Raw genomic sequence first — 21064 nt, forward strand, 5'->3', positions numbered from 1 at the left:
CTCTTCTTCCTCCAAGGCAAGCTTCCTTTGAACATTATTTTCTTCATGAGGCATTCTTCAAAACTATATATTACTGTTTTAGGGCTTATACAATATTTTTATTATGCGAATTTTATCTTTATAGACACAGATATAATTTATCTTGCTTAATATTCTCACTTAGTACTGTATTTATGTTCTTCTAGTGTAGCTGCCAAGTGCTACATGGCATCTCCATTGTGTACATTCACCACATTTGAACTATTCATTCTCCCAGTAGTGGATCCCAGGTTCGATTCTTCCCATCTACCATCGTTAATAAAGCTGTAAGGAACTTCTTAGTACAGGTGCTCTACTGACCCCCGCTGAGGATGTCTTCAGTATACATGCCAGGAGCAGGATGACTGTGTCCTATGTGTTGTGTATACTAACTGCTAGTAAGTTACCTTCCAGCATGCCTTCCATAATTTCCCTCTCCGTGCTGTGAGGCTGGCTCCAAAGCCCTACATCTTCACAAATGCTGGCACACCGCAGTGTACTGAGTTTTTCATTGATTCAAGAAATCGTTACTGAGTCTATATTATGTATCCTAGCTCTGTTCTAGGCACTAGAACTATAAGGGAGACATAACAGGGCGACCTGATCTAATTTTGGGATTGCCGGTCAGTGAGCATTCTCCAAGAAGAGAAAGAAATATTTGACCTGAGATCTGAAGTGTAAGTGTAAGCGAGTGGAGACGCCAACACAGGGCTAGTGGGAGGATAAGGAAGACAGGATGAGTAATCCACACAGAGGAAAGGGATTGTGCCAACAGGGCCCGATGTGAACATGAATGTGGCTCTTTGGAGAAAATGTGAAACCACAATGAGATACCACTGAATACTCACTAGAAAGACCTCATTATAAAGACATTATACGAAGTGTAGGTGAGGATACAAAGCAACTGGAACTGTCTTTCATTGCTGATAGGATTGAAAAATGGCATCGCTCTTTTGGAAAGCACCTTGGGAGTTTCTTACAAAGTAAACATATGGCCCCCGCACAGCGCAGGGACCCCGCTTGGAAGTGTGCATTGGAGAAACGGAGCACTTCTGTTCACTAAGCAGAAACCTGAACAGAAACTGCACAGACTTCGGTTCCTCAAAAAATTAAACATAATTACCATGTGATTCAGCAAGTCCACTTCTGGGTTTATATCCCAAAGAACTGAAAACAGGATCTTGAAGACATACTTGCTCATTCACTGAAGTATTCAGCCATAAGAAGGATGGAAGTCTTGTGATTGGCTGCGACATGGATGGACCTTCAGGATATTATGCTAAGTAAAGTAAGCCAAGTCACAAAAAGGCAAACATTGCATGATTCCACTTATATGAGGGATCTAAGGTAGGCAAGTGCTTAGAAACAGAAAGTAACAAATGGTAGTTGCCGGGAGCTAGGGGACGAGGGGAAGGAAACTATTATTAAGTAGGTATAGAGTTTTCAGTTTTGCAAGATGAAAAAATTCTAGAGATATGTTGCAAAACAATGGACATACAGTTAATTGTAGTTACTGTACACTCAAAAATGGTTCAGATGGTAAATGTTTAGTGATTCTTACCACAGTAAAAAAAAAAAAAAAAAAAAATCATAGCAACTTTATTCATAACAGCCCCAAATGGCAAAGGACATGAATAGACTTTTTTCCAAAGAGGACATACAGATGGCCAACAGGTACACGAAAATGTGCTCAACATCACTCATCATCAGGGAAACGCAAATCAAAACTACAGTGAGATATCACCTCATACTTGTTAGAATGGTTATTACAAAAAAGACAAGAGATAGCAAGTGCTGGCAAGGACGAGGAGAAAAGGGAACGCTTGTGCATTGCTGGTGGCAGTGAAAATTGATGCAGTGACTATGTAAATTGGTGCAAAATAGTATGGAGTGTCCCCCAAAAAATAAAAATAGAACTACCATAGGATCCAGCAATCCCACTTCTAGGTATTTACCTGGGGGAAATGGAAACACTAACTCAAAAATATATCCCCAAGTTCATTATAGCATTATTTACAATAACTGAGACATGGAAGTAACCAAAGCGTTCAAGTAAATGGATAAATAAAATTATATTTACACACACACACACACACACACACACACACACACACAGAGTGAAATATTATTCAGCCCTAAAAAAGAAGGAAATGCTGCCATTTGCAAGAACATGGATGGACCTTGAGAACATTATGTGAAGTGAAGTAAGTCACACAAAGAAAAACAAATACTGTATGATCTCACATGTGGAAGCTAAAGAAATCCCTGGTGGTGGCCAGAGGTGGGGCAAAACGGGTGAAGGTGGTCAAAAGGTACAAACTTCTGGTTATAAAATAAATAAGTCCTGGGGATCTAAGGTACAGCATGATGACTATAGTTAATGATAGATTGTTGTTGTATATTTGAAAGTTGCTATGAGAGTAAATCCTAAATAGTCTCATCAAAAGGAAACAGTTTGTAACTATGTGTGGTAATGAATGTTAACTAGATTTATTGTGGTGTTCATTTCACAATATACACAACTATTGAAGCATTAAGTTGTGTACCTGAAAGTAATACAATGTTACATGTCAATTATGTCTCAATTAAAAGAATCAAGAAAAAAAAAAAAGAATAGCCCCAAATGGGAAACAAGTCAAATGCCCATCCACAGGTGCATGGATAAAGACATGAGGGTTTGTTTATCCACTGGAATAATGCACAATAATAAAAATGTAAAACTACCAATTGAATGGACCCCAAAAAATTATGCTTAGTGCAGTAAAAGCCAGATAGAAAGCAATATATATTACATGATTCCTTTTAGATTAAATTCAAGAACCAGCAAAATTAATCTACAGTGTTAAAAGTAAAAAAAAAAGGTTACTTCTAGAGGGAGTGACATTGGCTAATAAAGAGCACAAGTAAACTTCATTCCGGGAGAGGAAAATGCTCTTGATTCTGTTCTGGTTGTGTGTAGATTACTATGGAATAGGTAAAAAATATTTTGATTTGCACATCTCAGGTATAGAAGTACATCTCAGTTTTAAAAAAAAGAAAAAATGCCCTGGTCGGTTTGGCTCAGCTGTTGGAGCGACAGCTGGCAGACCAAAGAGTCACGGGTTCAATCCCAGTCAAGGGCACATACCTCGGTTGTGGTGCGTCCCTGGCCCTGGATGGGGTCCTGCAGGAGGCAACCAGTCAGTGTACCTCTCTCGCATTGATGCTTCTCTCTCCCTCTTCCTCCCTCTCTCCCACTCTATCTGAAAATCAATGGAAGAATATCCTCGGGTGAGGATTAGAAAAGAAAGAAAGAAACAAGGTCATTGTTGAAAAGCAGATAATAAAACAAAGAAGAAAGATGTCAGAAGTAAGATACAAAATGAATAAGGTACAAAATGAGCGTCTGACCCTGCCAGGCTATGGGTCCTATTAAGAATGATGGTCTTACGTGCCAATGAAAGGGGAAGGTGCTGGAGGGTTTCCGGTGGAGGCAACATTTGCTCTCTAGCTGGTTTTTGAATCGTGAAGAGCTCCCTGATTGCTGTGTAGAAAACAGATGGAAAAGAGACCAAATGTGTATGGGAATTAGTAAGGAAACTACTGTGATTTGGATGAAAGATGGAGGGACTTTGGACTGAGTGCTGTCAGTAGATTTTTAAAAAAAATAGAGAGATGATTTGCTCAAACTACTGTCTCTCTCTCAATGCCTTCCTTCTGATTCCCTGGGTAAGAGCTTGCACATTCTTTCACCCTGGGTTATTGTCCCAGTCCTGTGACTTGTTCCCCAGTTCCTGGCCTATGTTAAGTCTTTTTTCATTCTGCAGCTCAATCTAGCAAATTACTTATTAGTTGGTTGTTCATATCTGATCCCGTGGTAGGAAGAATAACAGCCCCAAAAGATATCCTGATTCCTGGCAGCCTGAATATGTTGCCTTGCAAGGCAATGCTAACTTTTAGATAGGATTAAGGTGAAGGACCTCGAGATGGAGAATTATCCTGAGCGATCCGGGTGGGCCTGCTGCAATCACAGGGGTCTGTAAAGCAGAGACTCTTTCTGTTCCTTTCAGCCAGCTTTCCCAGCTTTGTTCCCTCCAGTCTGAGAGTGACGTGACGGCTGAAGAAAGGTCACAGAGATAGAAAGCTGTTGGCTCCGAAGACGGAGGAAGGCGCTCAGGAGCCAGGGAATGCAGGCAGCCGCCGGACGCTGGGGAGTCAGAGAACCGCCTTCTTCCCTGCAGCCTCCAGAAAGGGACCGGGCCGCCCAACCTTCCGATCTTAGCCCAGGAGACCTGGGTCAACCTTCGGACCTTTTGGTCATTTTAAGCCACTGCGTTTGGAGTCACTTGTTTGAGACAGCAACTGAAAAGGAACACAGTCCCCAAGTATGCGGACGTTCCGAGGACTGCGGGGAGGCTCCGGGACCCGGGCTCCCACAGGCGTCTCACACACAGGAGACAATCTGGAAGGGTGTAAAGAACGCAGAACGGGCTGTGCTCCCTCCTCTGCAAGCTGGAGGATAATCCTAGAACCCGCCAGCGCCTCTCCTGCATTTTTCTCCCCCCATAAAGACAATTCCTTTTGTCATTCACACACTCTACCCCTCCCTCCTTTGCTACGTCCCCTCAGCCAGTCCAGGTTTATGATATGAGTCCTGCGGATTCTGGTTAGTCGGCAACATTTGAAAATGGACATCGCCAATTAGTACTATGAGAGAAAATAAATGTAAAATACAATTTTGAAAACTCATAAAAATATAAAAACCCTCAGAAGACATAATAGAGACAAGAAGGGCTGAGGTATCATCATAAAATGCTATGCTACCATTTTAAAAATGTTTTGCCTTTTGTCTTTGGATTCATTCATTCATTCATTCATTCATTCATTCAATAAGTGTTTGTTTATGACCTATAATGTATTTGGCATTTATCACTCAGTGATTATTTGTCCAACTCTTGTTTTTAATGACTATACTATTGATTTAATCTATAAACATATAGATGCCCAGGAACAGCCTCTATATTCTAGTATTATAGATCACTGGATCATGAACAATGTATTATAGGTAGGAAAAAATAGAGCAAACTGAGGAAGAAGAAATATACCAGAAAACAATAATAAAAACCAACCTTTACTGAGTGCTTACTATGTACTGGGTGTTCTGTTAAGTTCTTAAGATGTATGTATGTCATTTCACCCTCAAAACTCTATGAAAATTTTCCTTCATTTTAGAGACAAAGAAAATAAAGCCCAGAGAGATAGTAACTTGCCCGACCACACAGTTATTAAGTTGGAGATTATTATTCTTATCTAGACCAGCTGATTCTAGAGTCCCACTCGGCCCTAGACTAAGAGCACATGATGGGGACTCGAGCTCGTACGCTTCTCACTTTAGTTATGGTTCGATGTCACCGTGTTTCTCTTTCCAAATCAAGTACCTCTCAGTAAAGAATTCAGAACGGAGCTCTGGCACACATAACTGGGCGCTGGATGGAATCCCTGTGTCCCAAGTCACACTTTGCATATGCTACAAGATGGCTTGCTTGGCACTGAAAACAGGTAAAAGGATGGTCCCAGGGGGACAAGGAAGAAGGTGACAGGGGACAGACTATCTTCCTTTTACCAGGAGAGTCCAAATCTCAGCTCACCTTTCAACAAAGGAGTTGTTGGCACTGGATGAAAATTAAGACTAAAATGTATATTGCTATGCTTACCTAGCTGGATAAACCAGGGCTCAAAATAATGGTATCATAGAGCAAAGTCAGAAACCTGCATCATTTGTGTAATATTTTAGCATCTAGACGCCTTGGAGACACACTCCTAAAGGAGGGAAAACAAGGCTGATTTTCTAAATACATTAGACATGAATGTGTATTTTTAATAGTGGTCTATATTTCCACATAAATCTTCAGATTCAGGAAAATGGGGTTATCAATGTCCTCGGCACTACAGATAGGTCATTCAAAGATAGATGATACTTGAGATTTTCCAGTTTATTGTTACACTTTTTTTATACTCGTAAGAAGATAGTTACTCAAAAAAAAAAAAAAAAGCCCAGGCTCAGAATCACATGTTTTCTCATGCTTCTAGATTACGTCATGATTTAAAACCATCTCTTCCATGAGACAAGTTGCCTGAATCTGAAGATGAAATAACTGAAGAAACCACTGGATTGGACTGTATTAAGTATAACATGAGCCACACTATGATCAACAAGTCAAACTCATATCTGTCAACCTGACGTTCGGTTGTGTTCCCCGCAACTTAAGAGCTGAACACCCTGACATTGTCTGGACACAGAGATCTTTTTCTTGATTTTCAGCAGATCCTGAGCTGGTATCAGGAATAAACCTGAACAATGCATTGACCTTTTCAAAGTAGAAGCATTTGAAACACATATCCAACCAATGCAAATTATAATCTTTTTAAGGTATAGTCTCTCGGCAAATGAAAAACCCCTACGATCACAGTTCTCTTCTAAAAACAGTATGCTATATACAACCAGGCCTATGTACTTAGTATTCTTTGAACAAAGAACTTGGCCCATTGAGGTTTCTTTGTATTTTGTTTTGTGTCGTGTTTGTTTTTTTTTGCTGATCCACCAATCACTTTTTCCTACTCAGGTCCTTTGGCACCTGAAAATTAGGTTTTGAAAACTGTGTTTCAGTCAGTCACCCCCAAAATGAACCCCCACATATCAACGTTTGCTAACAGTTTATTCTTCATGGTCCACTGATGAGTTATAAAAATGAAATGACTGTGCTGTGTTATCATCTCTACCCCTCCCCCATCCAAGAAAAATGAACAAAAAATACTTACAATGGTTCTTAGCCAGGAGCATTTTATCCCTTATTCACTAGTGGTAAATGAGTCAGATATGAGTTGGCCAGGAAAAGATCTGCTTTACCCAAAATCTTAGTACAAAATGAGTCATCTCACTCCAAACACCAGTATATCCTCCAAAATAACTGGCAAGAATATCCTATAAAAAGAATCTTGCCTTCACCCTTTTCCATCCATTTAGCTCTCTGATTTTTCTAATTTTTCAATTTCCTGTGCACTTATAATATTGCATTCATAACAAAGGCCCCAGAATATTTCCACTTTTTATCTCACTCTGAAATTCATGTCTCCTGTATCGGGAAGAGGGACAATTCCGATAGCATTCCCCTGAAAAGCATAAATGCTCTTTGATTTTCCAGGTTTCTCTCTGTCTGACTCTCTCTGATGAAATTCATGCATGGTTCAGTAGAAATGCAAAAGCCAGTTCTAGAATAATTTTTCTTTTCCTCTGCTGAAAAACTGAGTTCAAAGCCATAGAAAATATTTCAAGCGAAACCATTTTCCTTCCCACAAGAAAAATCAATCAAAATTGATACAGTCTGTCTAAAACTGATCAACAATTATGAGTTGAGGCCACAAACGTCGGTTCTGTTTCCTTGTCTGTCCAAACATTCCCATTCTCTCTCTGCCAGGAGATGAAGCTCAAAAGTCACTGGGAAGTGAAGCCGGGGTTGAGTCCCCCTGGATTAGCAGGGGTCAGGCTCACTGTTCGTTTACCTGGATAAATTAGCATGCCTATATAGCTAACTCCTGCCAAAGTGCTCAGGTTTTTACATTACTTAGGGCTCATAACATGACTTATTATTTTAAAAAAATAATAATTAATTTATTCATTTAATCTTCACCTAGGGTATATTTTTATTGCTTTTAGAGAGACAGGAAAAGAGAAGGAGGAACAGAGAGAGAAACATCAATGCAAGAGAAAAACTTGGATGGGTTGCCTCCTGCACATGCGCCGACCAGGAACTGACCCCGCAGCCTAGGCATGTGCCCTGACTGAGAATTGAACATGCAGCCTTTTGGTGTACGGGATGACGTTCCAACCAACTCAGCCACCCGGCCAGGGCCTTATTACTCTTAATTATTCTAAACTCCACAATTTATTGGGCAAAATTACTTACAATTCCTTTCACCCAGGTTGGAATTTAGCTTCGTTTCACTATATTAAATGCATTCCCAAGAATAGCTATTCTCCTTTTATATCCAACACTAACAGATGCTAGTTTCCTCAGTTTTATAGCCCTCAAATGACAGGAACGAACTGGATTTGGCCTTGGGAATAATTGCAACACCTTTGGATTATGAACTTGGTTCAGTTCTTAGCTGGGAACGGCAGGGGGTTAGTTCATATTATCAAAGACGTAAAATAAGTTTTCCCTTATGTTCCAGATGCCCATGTGATGATGCCTTTGAATACAATCCTGTACAACTTTTTTTTTTTTCCTTGCTGGTAATCTGTTATTTAAATGGTTATGGTAAGAAAAAAAAATAATTGCATAAAAGTGAAATCTCTTTTTCAACCTATCTCCTGCTCTTGACCAAAACAAGATGTTAGAGCCATTAAACTGAATAGTTAGTCAAAGAAGAAAGCTGAAACGATTCAAATTTGTGCATTTTCGGGAAGACTGCCCACCTGTGTACTGGTAGCGGGATCTGTGTAATTAACGGTGATGTTATTTACAGAGGGGGTCCAATTTCATCCTCAGAAGCGGTTTTCAAGCGCAAGCAGGCAGAGCATAGCAAAGCCTCACCTGACTCGTGTTCAGATTGAGGCGATGGAACTTTGAAGTGAGCCATAGAAAGCACCAGTGTAATGTATGTACATATGTGGTGTCTTTGGTCACAGGACACGGACGCGAAATTCTGCACATGGCATCGCCTGCAGGGTAGGGCGACGAACACCACAACGCACAGAATGACAAACATTTCTTAAAAGGAAAGGAAGCGAATCCAATCTTAGTTAACCTTATTTTGTCTCCTGAAAGCTCTATTCCTTCACATGAAGACTAACTGAAATCAACTCCTTCTTATCACACTGTAAAATAAAACCAGGCTCGAGTCCACGCTTTTCCTTTACACACACCCCTGTCCCTCTCCCTCGGGCTGCACCCCGGGGACAGTCGCGGAAGGCACCTTTCTGTGTGTCGGCTATCCACCTGACTAGCAACACCCCCCGCTCTCCGTGGGTTATAGCAGTAATTTCAAAATGACAAGAGAAAGAAAAGAACACCTGGCAAAACAGAGATAGCTAGGGAGAGAAGGCAAGCCCATCAGCAGCTCTTTCCACAGTAATCTGCACGAAATTATCCACCAAGCAGTGATTTTTCTCACTATCTACCTCATCCCCTCCACTTCTCTGGGAACTGCAACCACATGCTCCAGCTCTGTCTCTCTCACGAAGAATGAAACAAATGACCGAGTTCCTGACAGCCGACAGCATGTGCTGTGGCATCTGTGGCTTTGGAGAAGACAGGCGGTGGAAGTGGAGGAGACAGGTGAGGGAAGTCTGGAGGCTGCTTCACCACGTTGACGATGAGCCTGGATGTGACTGACCTTAATGACTCCCCCATGTTGGACCCATACCTGCTGTCTTCTTGGGCGAAGGGCTGTTCCACATCCACTGTCAGGGAGGCCAGGGCGGACACGGTGTCCGTCTCCTCTTGCAACTGAGCCCCAGCCAGAGCACAGCCCCTGGGCCTCGCCACCGTCCTGACCGACTTCCAGTACTTGCCTAGGAAAAAAAAATGTATCGCACTTTATTGGAATTTTACTTAGAGCAGTATTTATCAGACTGCTCATCGAGGTCCAACTCAGAGTAGCTGTTAGGTTAAAATGCACCATGTTATACATCGTTGTAATTGGGTTTCTTCACTGTTATGATTAAGTCTTTTACTCAATCTAAGAAGGCCAAGTCGTGAAGTGCTCACATTTCCAACTCTGAGTCCCTCCCTTGCTCAGAAGGCAGTAAATGAGGAGTAATCCAGGTCGAATGAACCCACTATCAGATTGACAGCTGTCTCTGCAACTAACTAAGCAACTTCTGGGCACCGCGCCCCCTTGGGAAACCTCAAGAGACTGGGAGGTAGAAGTCTCATGGAGAAACTGAATGAAGTAGTAATGTTAAAAATTGCTACTTGAGCCATTTACTTCTTTTTTAATGAGGTTGGAATATTAAAGAAAAGTGCAGAAATGCCAGCATGAATCGAATGGCAACTTTGCCAGAACAATCGGGTTTGTTAGTCCTGGATGTTCTTCCCTTCTTAACCCGAGGGTGTGGACTAGAACAATAATTGATTTAAAACTTTAATATATGCACTGGCTGATGTTGGAACCCTTCCAATACGTCACAGGGATGTTTCTTTTTTTTTGAGGCAGTGCAGGAGAACGAGAGGAAAATAGGAGGTCATTGCATGAGAACATGCCAGTGGGGCAAATATGAAATAGCAGAGTTAATGACCTTGTTGCAGCCCCTGAGCTATTCCTGGTGAAGTGATTTGTAGCCGCAAATCAAAGCAGGAGAATCTCCCTAGGTGCTAACATGACTCACCAGAACTGTCTCTGCAGCCTGACCAATCAGGAGGGAGGTTCACGTGCATTGTTTGCTTAGCCCCGCCCCCTGCCCCCCACCCCCCCCACCCCCAGTTCCACTGGAATAGAAAAGGCAAATGGATGAACACTAGATTGGAAAGAAAGATAGCTGGGTTTTGGACCCAGATCTGCCTCATGCTGGCCACGACCTCCGGCGCTTTATTTCTGCTTCCCAAAGCAAAGGATGGCCTCAAATCCCCTCCAGCTCTCACCAACATTTCATGACTGAACTTTCCTCATCTTACTGCTTCACAGAAACACCCATGTCATGTTAGGGGAGGAGGCCCAGTCTCCCCAATTTCTGACATGGTTGTCTATTACTGCTTTACTTGCTGTGACCACCTGCTCTGACCAAAGTCTGAGAATCATAAAGCTTGTCACTTGGACCGTGTAACAGCAGTTTCAACAGCGAATGAACCCACAAATGAATATTTTTTGAATGTTAAGGCTGTTCCAGATGTTGAGGGCGAAATGATGCTTCTTCCTTGGCATCAAGCTACTCATGGTCAAGTTGAGACTGTGCTTTTGGTAAACAAATAATGCCAATTCTGGAAAAGTCCCCACGCGTTCCTGAGGAAACACGTAGAACATAAACTTATGATGACGGGAAGGTGAGAGAAGACTGGCCAGAAAAAATAACGCTTGACCAAGTATTTGAAAGACCATCAGAAGTTAGTCAAGCTGAAGAGGTGGTGATGACGAAGTAGCCCTGGAAAAGAAAACTGTATACAAATGTGCAGAAACTTGATGTTCTGTAGTTTGTTGGGGTACAAAGTGCACTGCTGGGCAAAACTAGAGCATAGAAGCAGTGTGGATGTGGTGACTGACAGTGCCATGTTAGGCATGGTCTAATTAACACACGATCTTGAATGACATGCCCATGATCTTGGACTTCAACTTGTGGCAGGGAGGGCCATTTTAAGCAGAAGGTCCAGGAAATTGGATTTAAGTTTGCAAAATAGTGGTTCTCAAGCTCCCTAATGCCACGACCCTTTAATACAGTTCATGTTGTGGTGACCCCCAAGCATAAAATTATTTTCGTTACTACTTCATAACTGTAATTTTGCTACTGTTATGAATCGTCATCGGAAATATGTGTTTTCCGATGGTCTTAGGCGACCCCTGTGAAAGGGTCATTCGACCCCCAAAGGGGTTGCGACCCACAGGTTGAGAACAGCTGTTGTAAAAGATCTTTCTGGAGACATCATGCATGATAGATCAGAAGGTGAGGGGAGTCGTGGCAGAAAACCAACGTCACGTCTTGGCAAAAGTCCAGGGGGATATGATTTCTAAATGACAAGGAATGACACAATAGAAACGAGAAGATGGACTACAGAGAGGTTTAGGAGGCAGGCAACGGAAATGTAGCTTGGCTTATTCTTTAGTGCCCCGCCCCCATCTCTCTCAACCTTGAAAGATGACCCTGAATTGACAGTTCCATTGCAAGACCCTATCGTCTCTAGATCACTCTGTTCATAATCTTGCTCCAGTTGGAAATGCCATGTTTCATCTACAAATGCATTCAGTCGTAATGAGTTTCAAAAGCTCTTATTATTAAACATTATTTCAGTGCAGGATAATCACAAAGCTGGTGATGCTGGATGCCATGCTTTCCTTTTTCTCTGGAGTGACTAACAGGAGACCTCTGACCAACCGCAGGGAGCTGGTGATTGATGGGTTAATTATGTTATAAACACTACAGGAATGAGAAACTACCATTATTGAGCTCAGAAGATATGCCAGGGACTGTGTTAGGTGTTTTCCCATTTATAATTTATAATTTCATTTAATCCTCATGACTGTGTAGGCAAGGTTAAGTCATTTTGTCTAAGGTTATGTGGCTAGCAAGTAGGGGAGCTGAAATCCTCAATCAGTGTCTCCTACTGTGTATTCCAAAAGTGTCTCCTACTCTGTATCCTGTGGTCGTCTTTATTTAGTCCTCCTCTGACCTCTTCCCACTACACATAAAAATAGAAAGGTAGATTCCGAATATGAAATCCCAGCTTAAAAAATTATGCACGTTGCAAAAGAATATATATATATCCTTTAAAAAGGAATCATCTTTGGTAATGACAAGTTACCCTTTCCTTAGATACATGACCCAGCTGATCTACCTTTTATTGGCTTACTGGCTTGGGTTTATTGCACCAAGTGAGACAATCATGTTGAGACTAATTGTTTTCTCCTCTCCCCTTCTCATAACCTTGAACTACTGAAGCATCTGGACACCAGGTCCAAGGCAGTGACAAAGCTAGAACAGAACTGGAGACAGTGCTTACTCATTGAACAGTATGAATAGAAGTCCATCGAAGATGCAGCCCTGAACGAAGTCATGATTTCCAGACTGAGGACCAAACACTAGTCCAAGAAAAATCATTTTGATTGTTCTGGGGCACAATTTCCACATTTATAAAATGCCACATCTATAAAATGATAGGTGTGGGTGATGATAATGAAAGCTCTCTTCCTGCTCAAATTCTCAACGATTATGATTCTTTTGATCTCACATTATATATACATCACTCTTGGTTACTAGAATAAATTTATTATGGCAGATAATCTTACTTTTTTGTGAGGCTATGAACCCTTGAAGAGGTCAGCAAACACTTAGAGATAATATGGCACATGTAGAATAACCATGGCCTTTAATTTCCAAGCACTGTACTTTTTCTTTAAGGAGAAAGCTCTTGGTTGTAGACAAAACAAACATCTTTCTCCCCAAACACAATCAGGAGAGCAGGTATGAATCATTAAAAACAATCTTTCAGCAGAATGACCGACAATGATCCTTCAAAGTTTAGTCTTTATGTATGTGAGTAATAAGAAAAATTTTAAATGGCTAACACCATTTTGAATAAAATTTAATGTGTATAAAATATCCTGCTAAGTTAAGAATATATGTTTGAAGGTTGGCTTTTATCCAGATATATTTGAGGTTCCTGACTCAAAAATAACTCCAAACTTTAAATTCAATATGGCCTCTGGCAAAGCCTCCAAAGTAAGGGAAACATTCTACATTAACAATGTATTTATAGACCACTATCTCTATGTGTAAAGGAGAATAATTTACGTGTACGTGGCACAGGTTGAAATATGCAGCCAATTCAAACCCCACAATTTATGGGTTATATTTTCACATGATGGGTAAGATTTTTTTTTCTTTCAGGAATATGTGCAACAGAATCACATCTGTTGACATGGGAGTAATATGCCTATGAGCACATAAGAGACATGAACAAAGGTCTACTAATGGAGTTTTCAGGAGATGCTATTCATAATATAAAATATTAGTAACAGCTACCACTGGGTTGCTCTCCTAAGGCCATAAGAGGATCCCATTAAAACTGGACATGCGCGCTCGCCCTTGGTCAGACCCTCTATCCGTGCTCGTTTTCCTGCTGTGTAAATCTGCCCACTTGTCAGTACTTGTTTGTTTTTGTTTTTCTTTTGGACAATTCAGCCTTCATTATTCTGCATTTTTGTTTTGTCTGGTAAAGGAAAACCAAAGAATGAATCTAAAATAAAGGTAAAAACTAGATAATGGAACGCAGAAAGTCAAGTGAGAGGCGGGGCTACAGATGGAGTGTCATTGAGTCAGATAGGAGCCGTGGGAGGACACCTTCAGGTGGCATTTGATCAGACTCCAGAATAAACCGGAATGTTCTTGGTAATGAGCAATTTGAAAAAATACGTAGTTGCTGAGATATGAAGGTCTGTGATAGAAATACACATCTACACAAAGTTTTCCGTACCAAAGCCCTTTGACATTCTGAGAACCTCCTGACCCCAGAAACCTCCCCCTTCAATCATTCTGGGATCTTTGAGTCACTTATCAGATTTGTTCTTCCCATTTGAATGATGTCACCTTTTGTCATTACACACCATGTTCTCATAAGAGAAGAAGCTGATACTGACCTAAACCTCTTCCTATCCCTTTAAACCCTAAAAATTATTAGCACCCGGAATTTACAAGTGGCCTCATTTCATGAATTTTCCAGAGCTCAGAGCTTCTTAATACTTTTTAAAGATACATTTTATGGAGCTATATGGAGAATTTTATTAGGACCCAAAGCATTGCATGTATTAAAAAATAAAGATGTATTAAAAATTGGTGTGAAAATAGAATGACCAGGTCATTTTTCATCCAACTTGTGGGAATTCTGAGGTTAAAATGGGGTTAAAAATAAAAATTGTATGTTATGAAAATATTCATTTTTTGGTCAACAAATTGTTTTTATTAATGGATCTGTAAAATAGTCCAATTCAAAAATTATTTTAACAACTAAAATTAATTCTAAAAATAAAAATAACAATTCATATATAAGTACAATAACCAAATTCCTTATATTATCTTAGCATTAGAAAATAACATAAGCAGAATTATAATTGTTGATAAATATTCACATATGCTAATCAGTTTGTGGCCATATCTCTCACTGACAGTATATTATTGGTATTTTTTTTTTATGAAGACTGTTTTTTGCTTTTAAGTGGTCTACATATTTTAGACTTTTTCATAAACTTGCCTGCAATCTTCATCAAAGCAGAATTTAATGATTACTAAATTGGAAATTGTGGCATCTTTAATTTACTCTTCTCATGAGACTAGTATTTTGGTTGACAAATACTGTCTCTCCAAGTGCAATATATCTGGTAAGCTCAGGATAATTTCTGCTAAATGCAAAATATTTTTACTTCACTTGTTAAAATATTGAAATGAGTAACTATTTCATACCAAATATTTTCATGACTACAGTCTTTTCCCTCCTTCCAGAGGACTTTTCCTTGGCAAACATTTTATATAAGCCACATTTTTAAAAGAAGTTTTCTCCATTTATGACTTTTCAACTTTTTATTTACTGAATTTAGATGCTGCAAAAAAATTTATATGACTTCTCGATCTCATTCCATTCCAGAACAGAATATAAATGTATCTAGCTAAGAAAAGTCTTTTTTTTGGTTCATGTTCCTTGCAGGAACCGAACCTGGGACTCTCTGGTCCACAGACCGACGCTCCAATTGCTGAGCCAAACCGGCCAGGGCTAGCTAAGAAAACTTTTTATCAATGATCCTGTCAACAAAGACGTCTTTGAAAGTCCAATTAGAGATTTTCAAAATCACGCCTTGTGCATAATTTCACTGCTTATCCTTCAATTTTCTCATTTATTCCCTTGCTTTCAAAGGGATCAATTTGAATGTTTTCCTTTTTGAAAACACTGTTTACTGTCATTGTGAGTTTTTAAAAGGTTCAAAAGCTGGTATTTTTGCTCCTTTTCATGACTATTTCTTGACAGCTTCATTGAGGTCTAGTTTACAGACAGTAACATTTATCAATGTTAAGGGCATGTTATGATGCACGCTGGTTATATGCAGTCATATAACCACCGCAACAACCAAAACATACACTGTTTTCTTGACCACAGAAAGTTCCTTTGGGCTCTGTGGAGTCCACCTCTTACTCTCCTTCTTGGCCCCTAACAATCACTGAAATCCTGCCCCTGTACTTTTGCCTTTTCTAGAATTTCATATAAATGGAACCACATAGTCTGTAATATCTGGCTTCTTTCACTTAGCATAATACTTCTGAGACTCAAAACATGTCTTATCTTTATCATCTCTATCTTTGTTTCTGTGTGTGTAATATGACTTTCTTTGCCCTTCTTTTCAGATTTCATTATGATGTTCCTCCGCCTGATTTCATTCATGTTTAGTCTGCTTGAGATTCATTGAGTTTCACAGATCTGTGGATTTGTAGTTTTCCATCAAATTTATAAAACCCTTTTCAATTATTTCTTCAAATAGCCCCCTAACTGCCACCTTTTCTGGGACTCTAATTTTAGGTGTGTTACACTGATTGATGATGTCGTCCAATATATTACTGCTATTCTTCAGTCTTTTCCTCTCTGTTCTTCAATTTGAATAGCTTTTATTACTTCTTCAACTTCACTGTTTTTTACAATTTGATTTTTGTTTTGTTTTTGTCTTGTGTGTATAATATGCCATTAATCCTTTCGGGGTGCAGAGTTTTATTTCAAATATCTCACTTCACGTTTCTAATACTTGCATTTCCTTGGTTTTGATGTTTTTTCATCTCTCTGCATTGGGTGTGCCCGTTCCTCCTCACATCAGAAGTAACTGTTTACCGTTCTTGTCTGCTAATTCCATCACACCTTGTGTTTATGAGTTAGCTTCTGTTATTTCTCTTGCAGTTGTAGGTCATATTTTCCTACTTCGTGTCATGCCTGGTAATTTTCATCCGGATTCTTGACACTGTCATTTTGAACATTTTTTGTTGTTGAATTTTGTTGTGTTCTTTGAAACTGGTGGACTTATAAATTACTTGTAATTAACACGATCCTTTTGAGGCTTGCTTGTACTCTTTGTTGGAGTGGCTTCAGAGCAGGCTGTGGTATAAAGCTAATTTATCTCTACAACTAAGATAAAACCATTTTGATGTCTCTACATGATACCTTGTATATTACAAGGTTTCTCCACTCTGCCAAGTGGGAATACAAGCTATTTTCAGTTCTGTGTGAATGCCTCGAATTGTTCTCCATTGGTTGGTTTCCCAGCCTTGTGGCATTTCACCTTCTGCATGTAAAGATATGCAAGATAAAGGTTTAAGGAAACATCTGTACAGATGCATGGAGCTCTTTGTCTGGGTAGCAACTTCATCTCAACTAGTCTGCCTCACAAATTCTAGTTATTGCAGTCTCCCCAAACACCGATCACTTTATCTTCAACTCAGAAAAAACACTGAACTCTATTTGGATTCTCTTTCTCTGTGAGGCAGCCTGGGAACTCTGGCAGTTGTAGGGCTCGTTTTGTTTCTTTCTCTTTCCTTATTTGTTTCCCACTGGAGTCACAGGCCTTCACTGCCTCTTTTCCCGTGTCCGTAAACAAGGCTCCATATATATGTTTTTCCACTTTTATTTCTGATCAAAGAGTAATTCCTATAGTATGTAGTTAATCCATCATATGAGGGGTCAGAGGCCCATTTGTTGAATATTTTGATTAATTATTTCTAATTAATTAGAAAAAAACATAATCAAAATTCATAAAATTCATTTATAAAATACATATTACTACAGTTGATAATGAGCAGCAAAGCGAAATTTTGTACTGCCATGTTGTTGTGTCTTACTTTCTTTGTCATTAATAACAACTGTATTTAAAAAGCATTGTATTTCATTTCACTGTATTTCACCCTAACTGTGCTTATATAAAGGTACTTAAAGTTAGCCTATAGCCTTTTTTTTTAGAAATTTAAAAATAAAATGTTATTGAATTTATAATTTTTATTAGGTTATAAAATCTCTGAATTTTGTGTACCCCATAGCTAATGCCAAACACATTTCTGTTGTTTAAGATTGACTTGTGCACCTCCAAAGTTTAAATTTGCATAATAAAAAATCAAATGATTTTATTATCAGTTTTAGACTTTCACTGCAATTTACAATAGTAATGAACTCACAATAATGCCCTATGTTTCATTTTTGGCAGATTTCTTTCCAAAGCTTTATTTTGATTCCATGAATGTTATAAAAACCATTATTATAATTAATTGTTGTTCTATTTGAAGTAACTGCAGACACTATTATCATTTAACCAGCAGATTCTTCTGGTGTAGTTAACGAATAACAATTATTATCTCACCTTGGAGCTTGAAAAAGAAAACTTGAAGGTGAAAATTCATTAAAAAATTTAGAAGCATAGTCATTTTATCTACATAAAATGTCAGACTTCCTTGAGTGATATTTAAATGCACATTCTGTAGTCGCACTTGTTAAATGATCTCCTTTGGCCTTGGTTTCTATACTTGTTTTGTTTTCAATGATTATAAATTGAAAGTAGATATTTTCCCTGATTCAGCAGCATGTATCTTCCGTGTTCACAGCACTCATGATATCACTATGTCCCCATGATACATGGTGAATGTTGACGAGCATTTTGTGCAAGTTATATGTTCATTACCAACCTATCTTGGGAAATAGCAATTGAGCATTACTTTTTTAACATGCCCATTTGTCTTAGAGCACATTTCCACCAATAGTGTTGATGGCAAAATTAAAAATGTAACTAACCATAAAATAAATAGTTGTGAAGTTGCAATATAAAATAATTGACAAAATTTCTGTAGAAAAAAATTCAGAGTATAAACACTGTATTCAGGACTGCTCACCTTATTTCTTGAACATATTTCATCCACATCTAACCTCTCATTCCCTAGGTTCCCTACAACCCCACCTTCTGGCAGCTTGGTGGCTTCATGCACGTCCTGTGGCTACAGCACACCTGTCTGGTGCACCAGGTGGCAGCAATGTTGAGTATTTCTTCCTCCACGTCTCAGACCAGAAGCTTAGGTGTCCTTTACAACTGGTGTCTTGGTTGATGTCTGTTATTTCAACATTCCATCCAGATACCACTTGTTCAGAATTTTCATTTTTCAGAAACCAAATTGGTCTCACACCCTGTTTTTGTAAATAAAGTTTGATTGAAACACAGCTATATTCATTACACATTGGCTACGGCTGCTTCTTTACTGCAATGAAACAGTTAAGTAGTTTAAACACAACACCATGTATACTTACTATCTAACATTGTACAGAAAAACTTTAATAGCTTCTGGTTCAAAGCAAGGAAGTATACAGACTAGTATGCTTTATTTAGTAAAAGATCACCCTGGCATCTGTTTAGAGAATAAGTTGAAGAACACCAGAGTGGATGTGAGTAGACCACTTTGTAGGATGTAGAAATGGTCCTTTGCAGGATGTAGAAGGTTGATGGAAGCCTGATTTGGGGCAGTGGTCATGAGAACAGAAATAAGGGATAGATAAATGAAATGTTTAAAGAGTACAGAAAACAGAATGGGGTAATGGAGTGCGTACAGACAGCAATGGACAACAATATGAAGAATAATTACTGCATTCCTGCCCAGCAAGACTGGAAGGATGGGGTGCCATCTACTAGAATCAAGAAACCTGAAAGAAGTTTGGGGCAAAAATAATGACAATGGCTTTGGGCATGTTGACTAGATGTGCCTTGGTAACATCAAGACAAAGATGGCAAGCTAGAAGCTTGGAAAAAAAAAAAAATCTGGGACTCAGATCTGAAGTCTGAGCTGATGATATAAATTTTTGGAGTTATCATGTAGAGATAACTATGAAGCTATGTTCTTGGTCAAAAACAACAAGTAAAATGGTAAGAAGCAGTCAGGTGCCTATGATAATGTGTTTTACATGTAATTCAAAACTGCCTTGTGAGATAGATTCTTTCATTTTCCTTATTTTACAGATGAGAAAACTGGAGGGTTAAAATAACTTATTCATATTGCACGTTTGGGAAAAAACACATAGCATGAAAAGGATTTAGGTAGAGGATTATAGGCTCACTAAGCAGAGATTCTGCATTCAACGTTGTAGCTAGGGGGTTCCGACAGTCATTTGTTTGATTGGCTAAAACATGAACCCAAAGGTGACCCACAGTGAGTAAGTTAGAAATAAAAGACCTGGCTTGGTTTAATAAAGCAGGAGAAATTTAAAAATTTTAGGAAGATCCACCAATGGCTGCCAAAATTAATGAGCAAAAGTTTGAGGAGAAATGGGATATTTGCATAATCTCAAACTATCTTCCCAAGATATTTATTAATTGCAAATGGAAACATTGTACCATTATAACGAGATCTCTTTAATCAAGTGATGGATGTTAACCTCGCTAATAAGATATGTTGACATCACATACCACAGGTCTGGTGCGCTAAGGGGACTGCCTCATTGCTGTGGTAATCTTGTAAAAGACATAATGATGAGGGGATACCAGAAGAACCCAAGCTGAGAAACAGTTTTCAAAATAACAGAGCAGTCTTTTCCAGAAGAATCAGTCATAAGAAGCACAGAAAGGCTGAGGGACTGTCATGATGGGAGCAGACTGGGACGAGATAACCAAACGCAACATGTTGGTTCTAGATTCCATTCTGGAACAGAATAAGGAAACCAGTGCAAACACTGGTGGAATCCAAAGGAAGTTGACAGTTTAGTCAACTGTTCATCTCTTAATTTGTTATTGTATTACTTATTGTATTAAATGCATTTCTTACTGTATTACAATTAATTTCTTAGTTTCTATAATTGTGCCATGGTTACATAAGATGTCAATATTAGGGGAAGCGGGGTGAAGATTATAGAAGAATCCTGTATTATATTTGTGACTTTTCTCTAAGTCTAAAATTATTTCAAAATAAGAGTTTAATAAACTAACTTTTTAAAAGTTGGCAGCGGAATAGATGTTGGTAACCATAGTGACCAGAGTGGTTCCGACAGGTATCTGGAAGTGAGAGAATGGAGATAACTAGATTGAAACATTTTCCAAGAATTTGTTCCTAAAGTGTCGAAGAGCAGCAGGATGAGAACCCGGAGAAAGAGGGAGGTTGCTGGAGTTTGTTTTTAAGATGGGAGAGAGCTGGGGGTGTTCTAATGTTCGTGGGAATGAACAGCTTGGCAGCTACACTTTAAGTAAGGTTTGTTGCTGAGATGATGGGGGAGGTGAGCCTGATGGAGGTTTCAGGAGAGTAAAGTTTGAAAGAGGCAGAAGAAACTGACCTGAGAAACACAGAGGACCACAAAGGGCCTCTTTGAGT

The 21064-nt window shown here is 39.2% G+C and overlaps 1 protein-coding gene across 1 annotated transcript in view; it reads right to left on the bottom strand.

Moving 5' to 3' along the window:
- The window catches only part of LOC118619781 (histone deacetylase 9-like), a 234982-nt gene that overhangs the window by 9140 nt on the left and 204778 nt on the right, over window positions 1-21064 (bottom strand). Inside the window, exon 10 of the mRNA XM_036246496.1 lies at window positions 9424-9571. Coding sequence (XP_036102389.1) covers window positions 9424-9571 — 148 coding nt within the window. The remainder of the gene's footprint in view (window positions 1-9423; window positions 9572-21064) is intronic.

This window comes from Molossus molossus, unplaced genomic scaffold (genome assembly GCF_014108415.1).
Source record: "Molossus molossus isolate mMolMol1 unplaced genomic scaffold, mMolMol1.p scaffold_m16_p_7, whole genome shotgun sequence".
Taxonomy (NCBI): domain Eukaryota; kingdom Metazoa; phylum Chordata; class Mammalia; order Chiroptera; family Molossidae; genus Molossus; species Molossus molossus.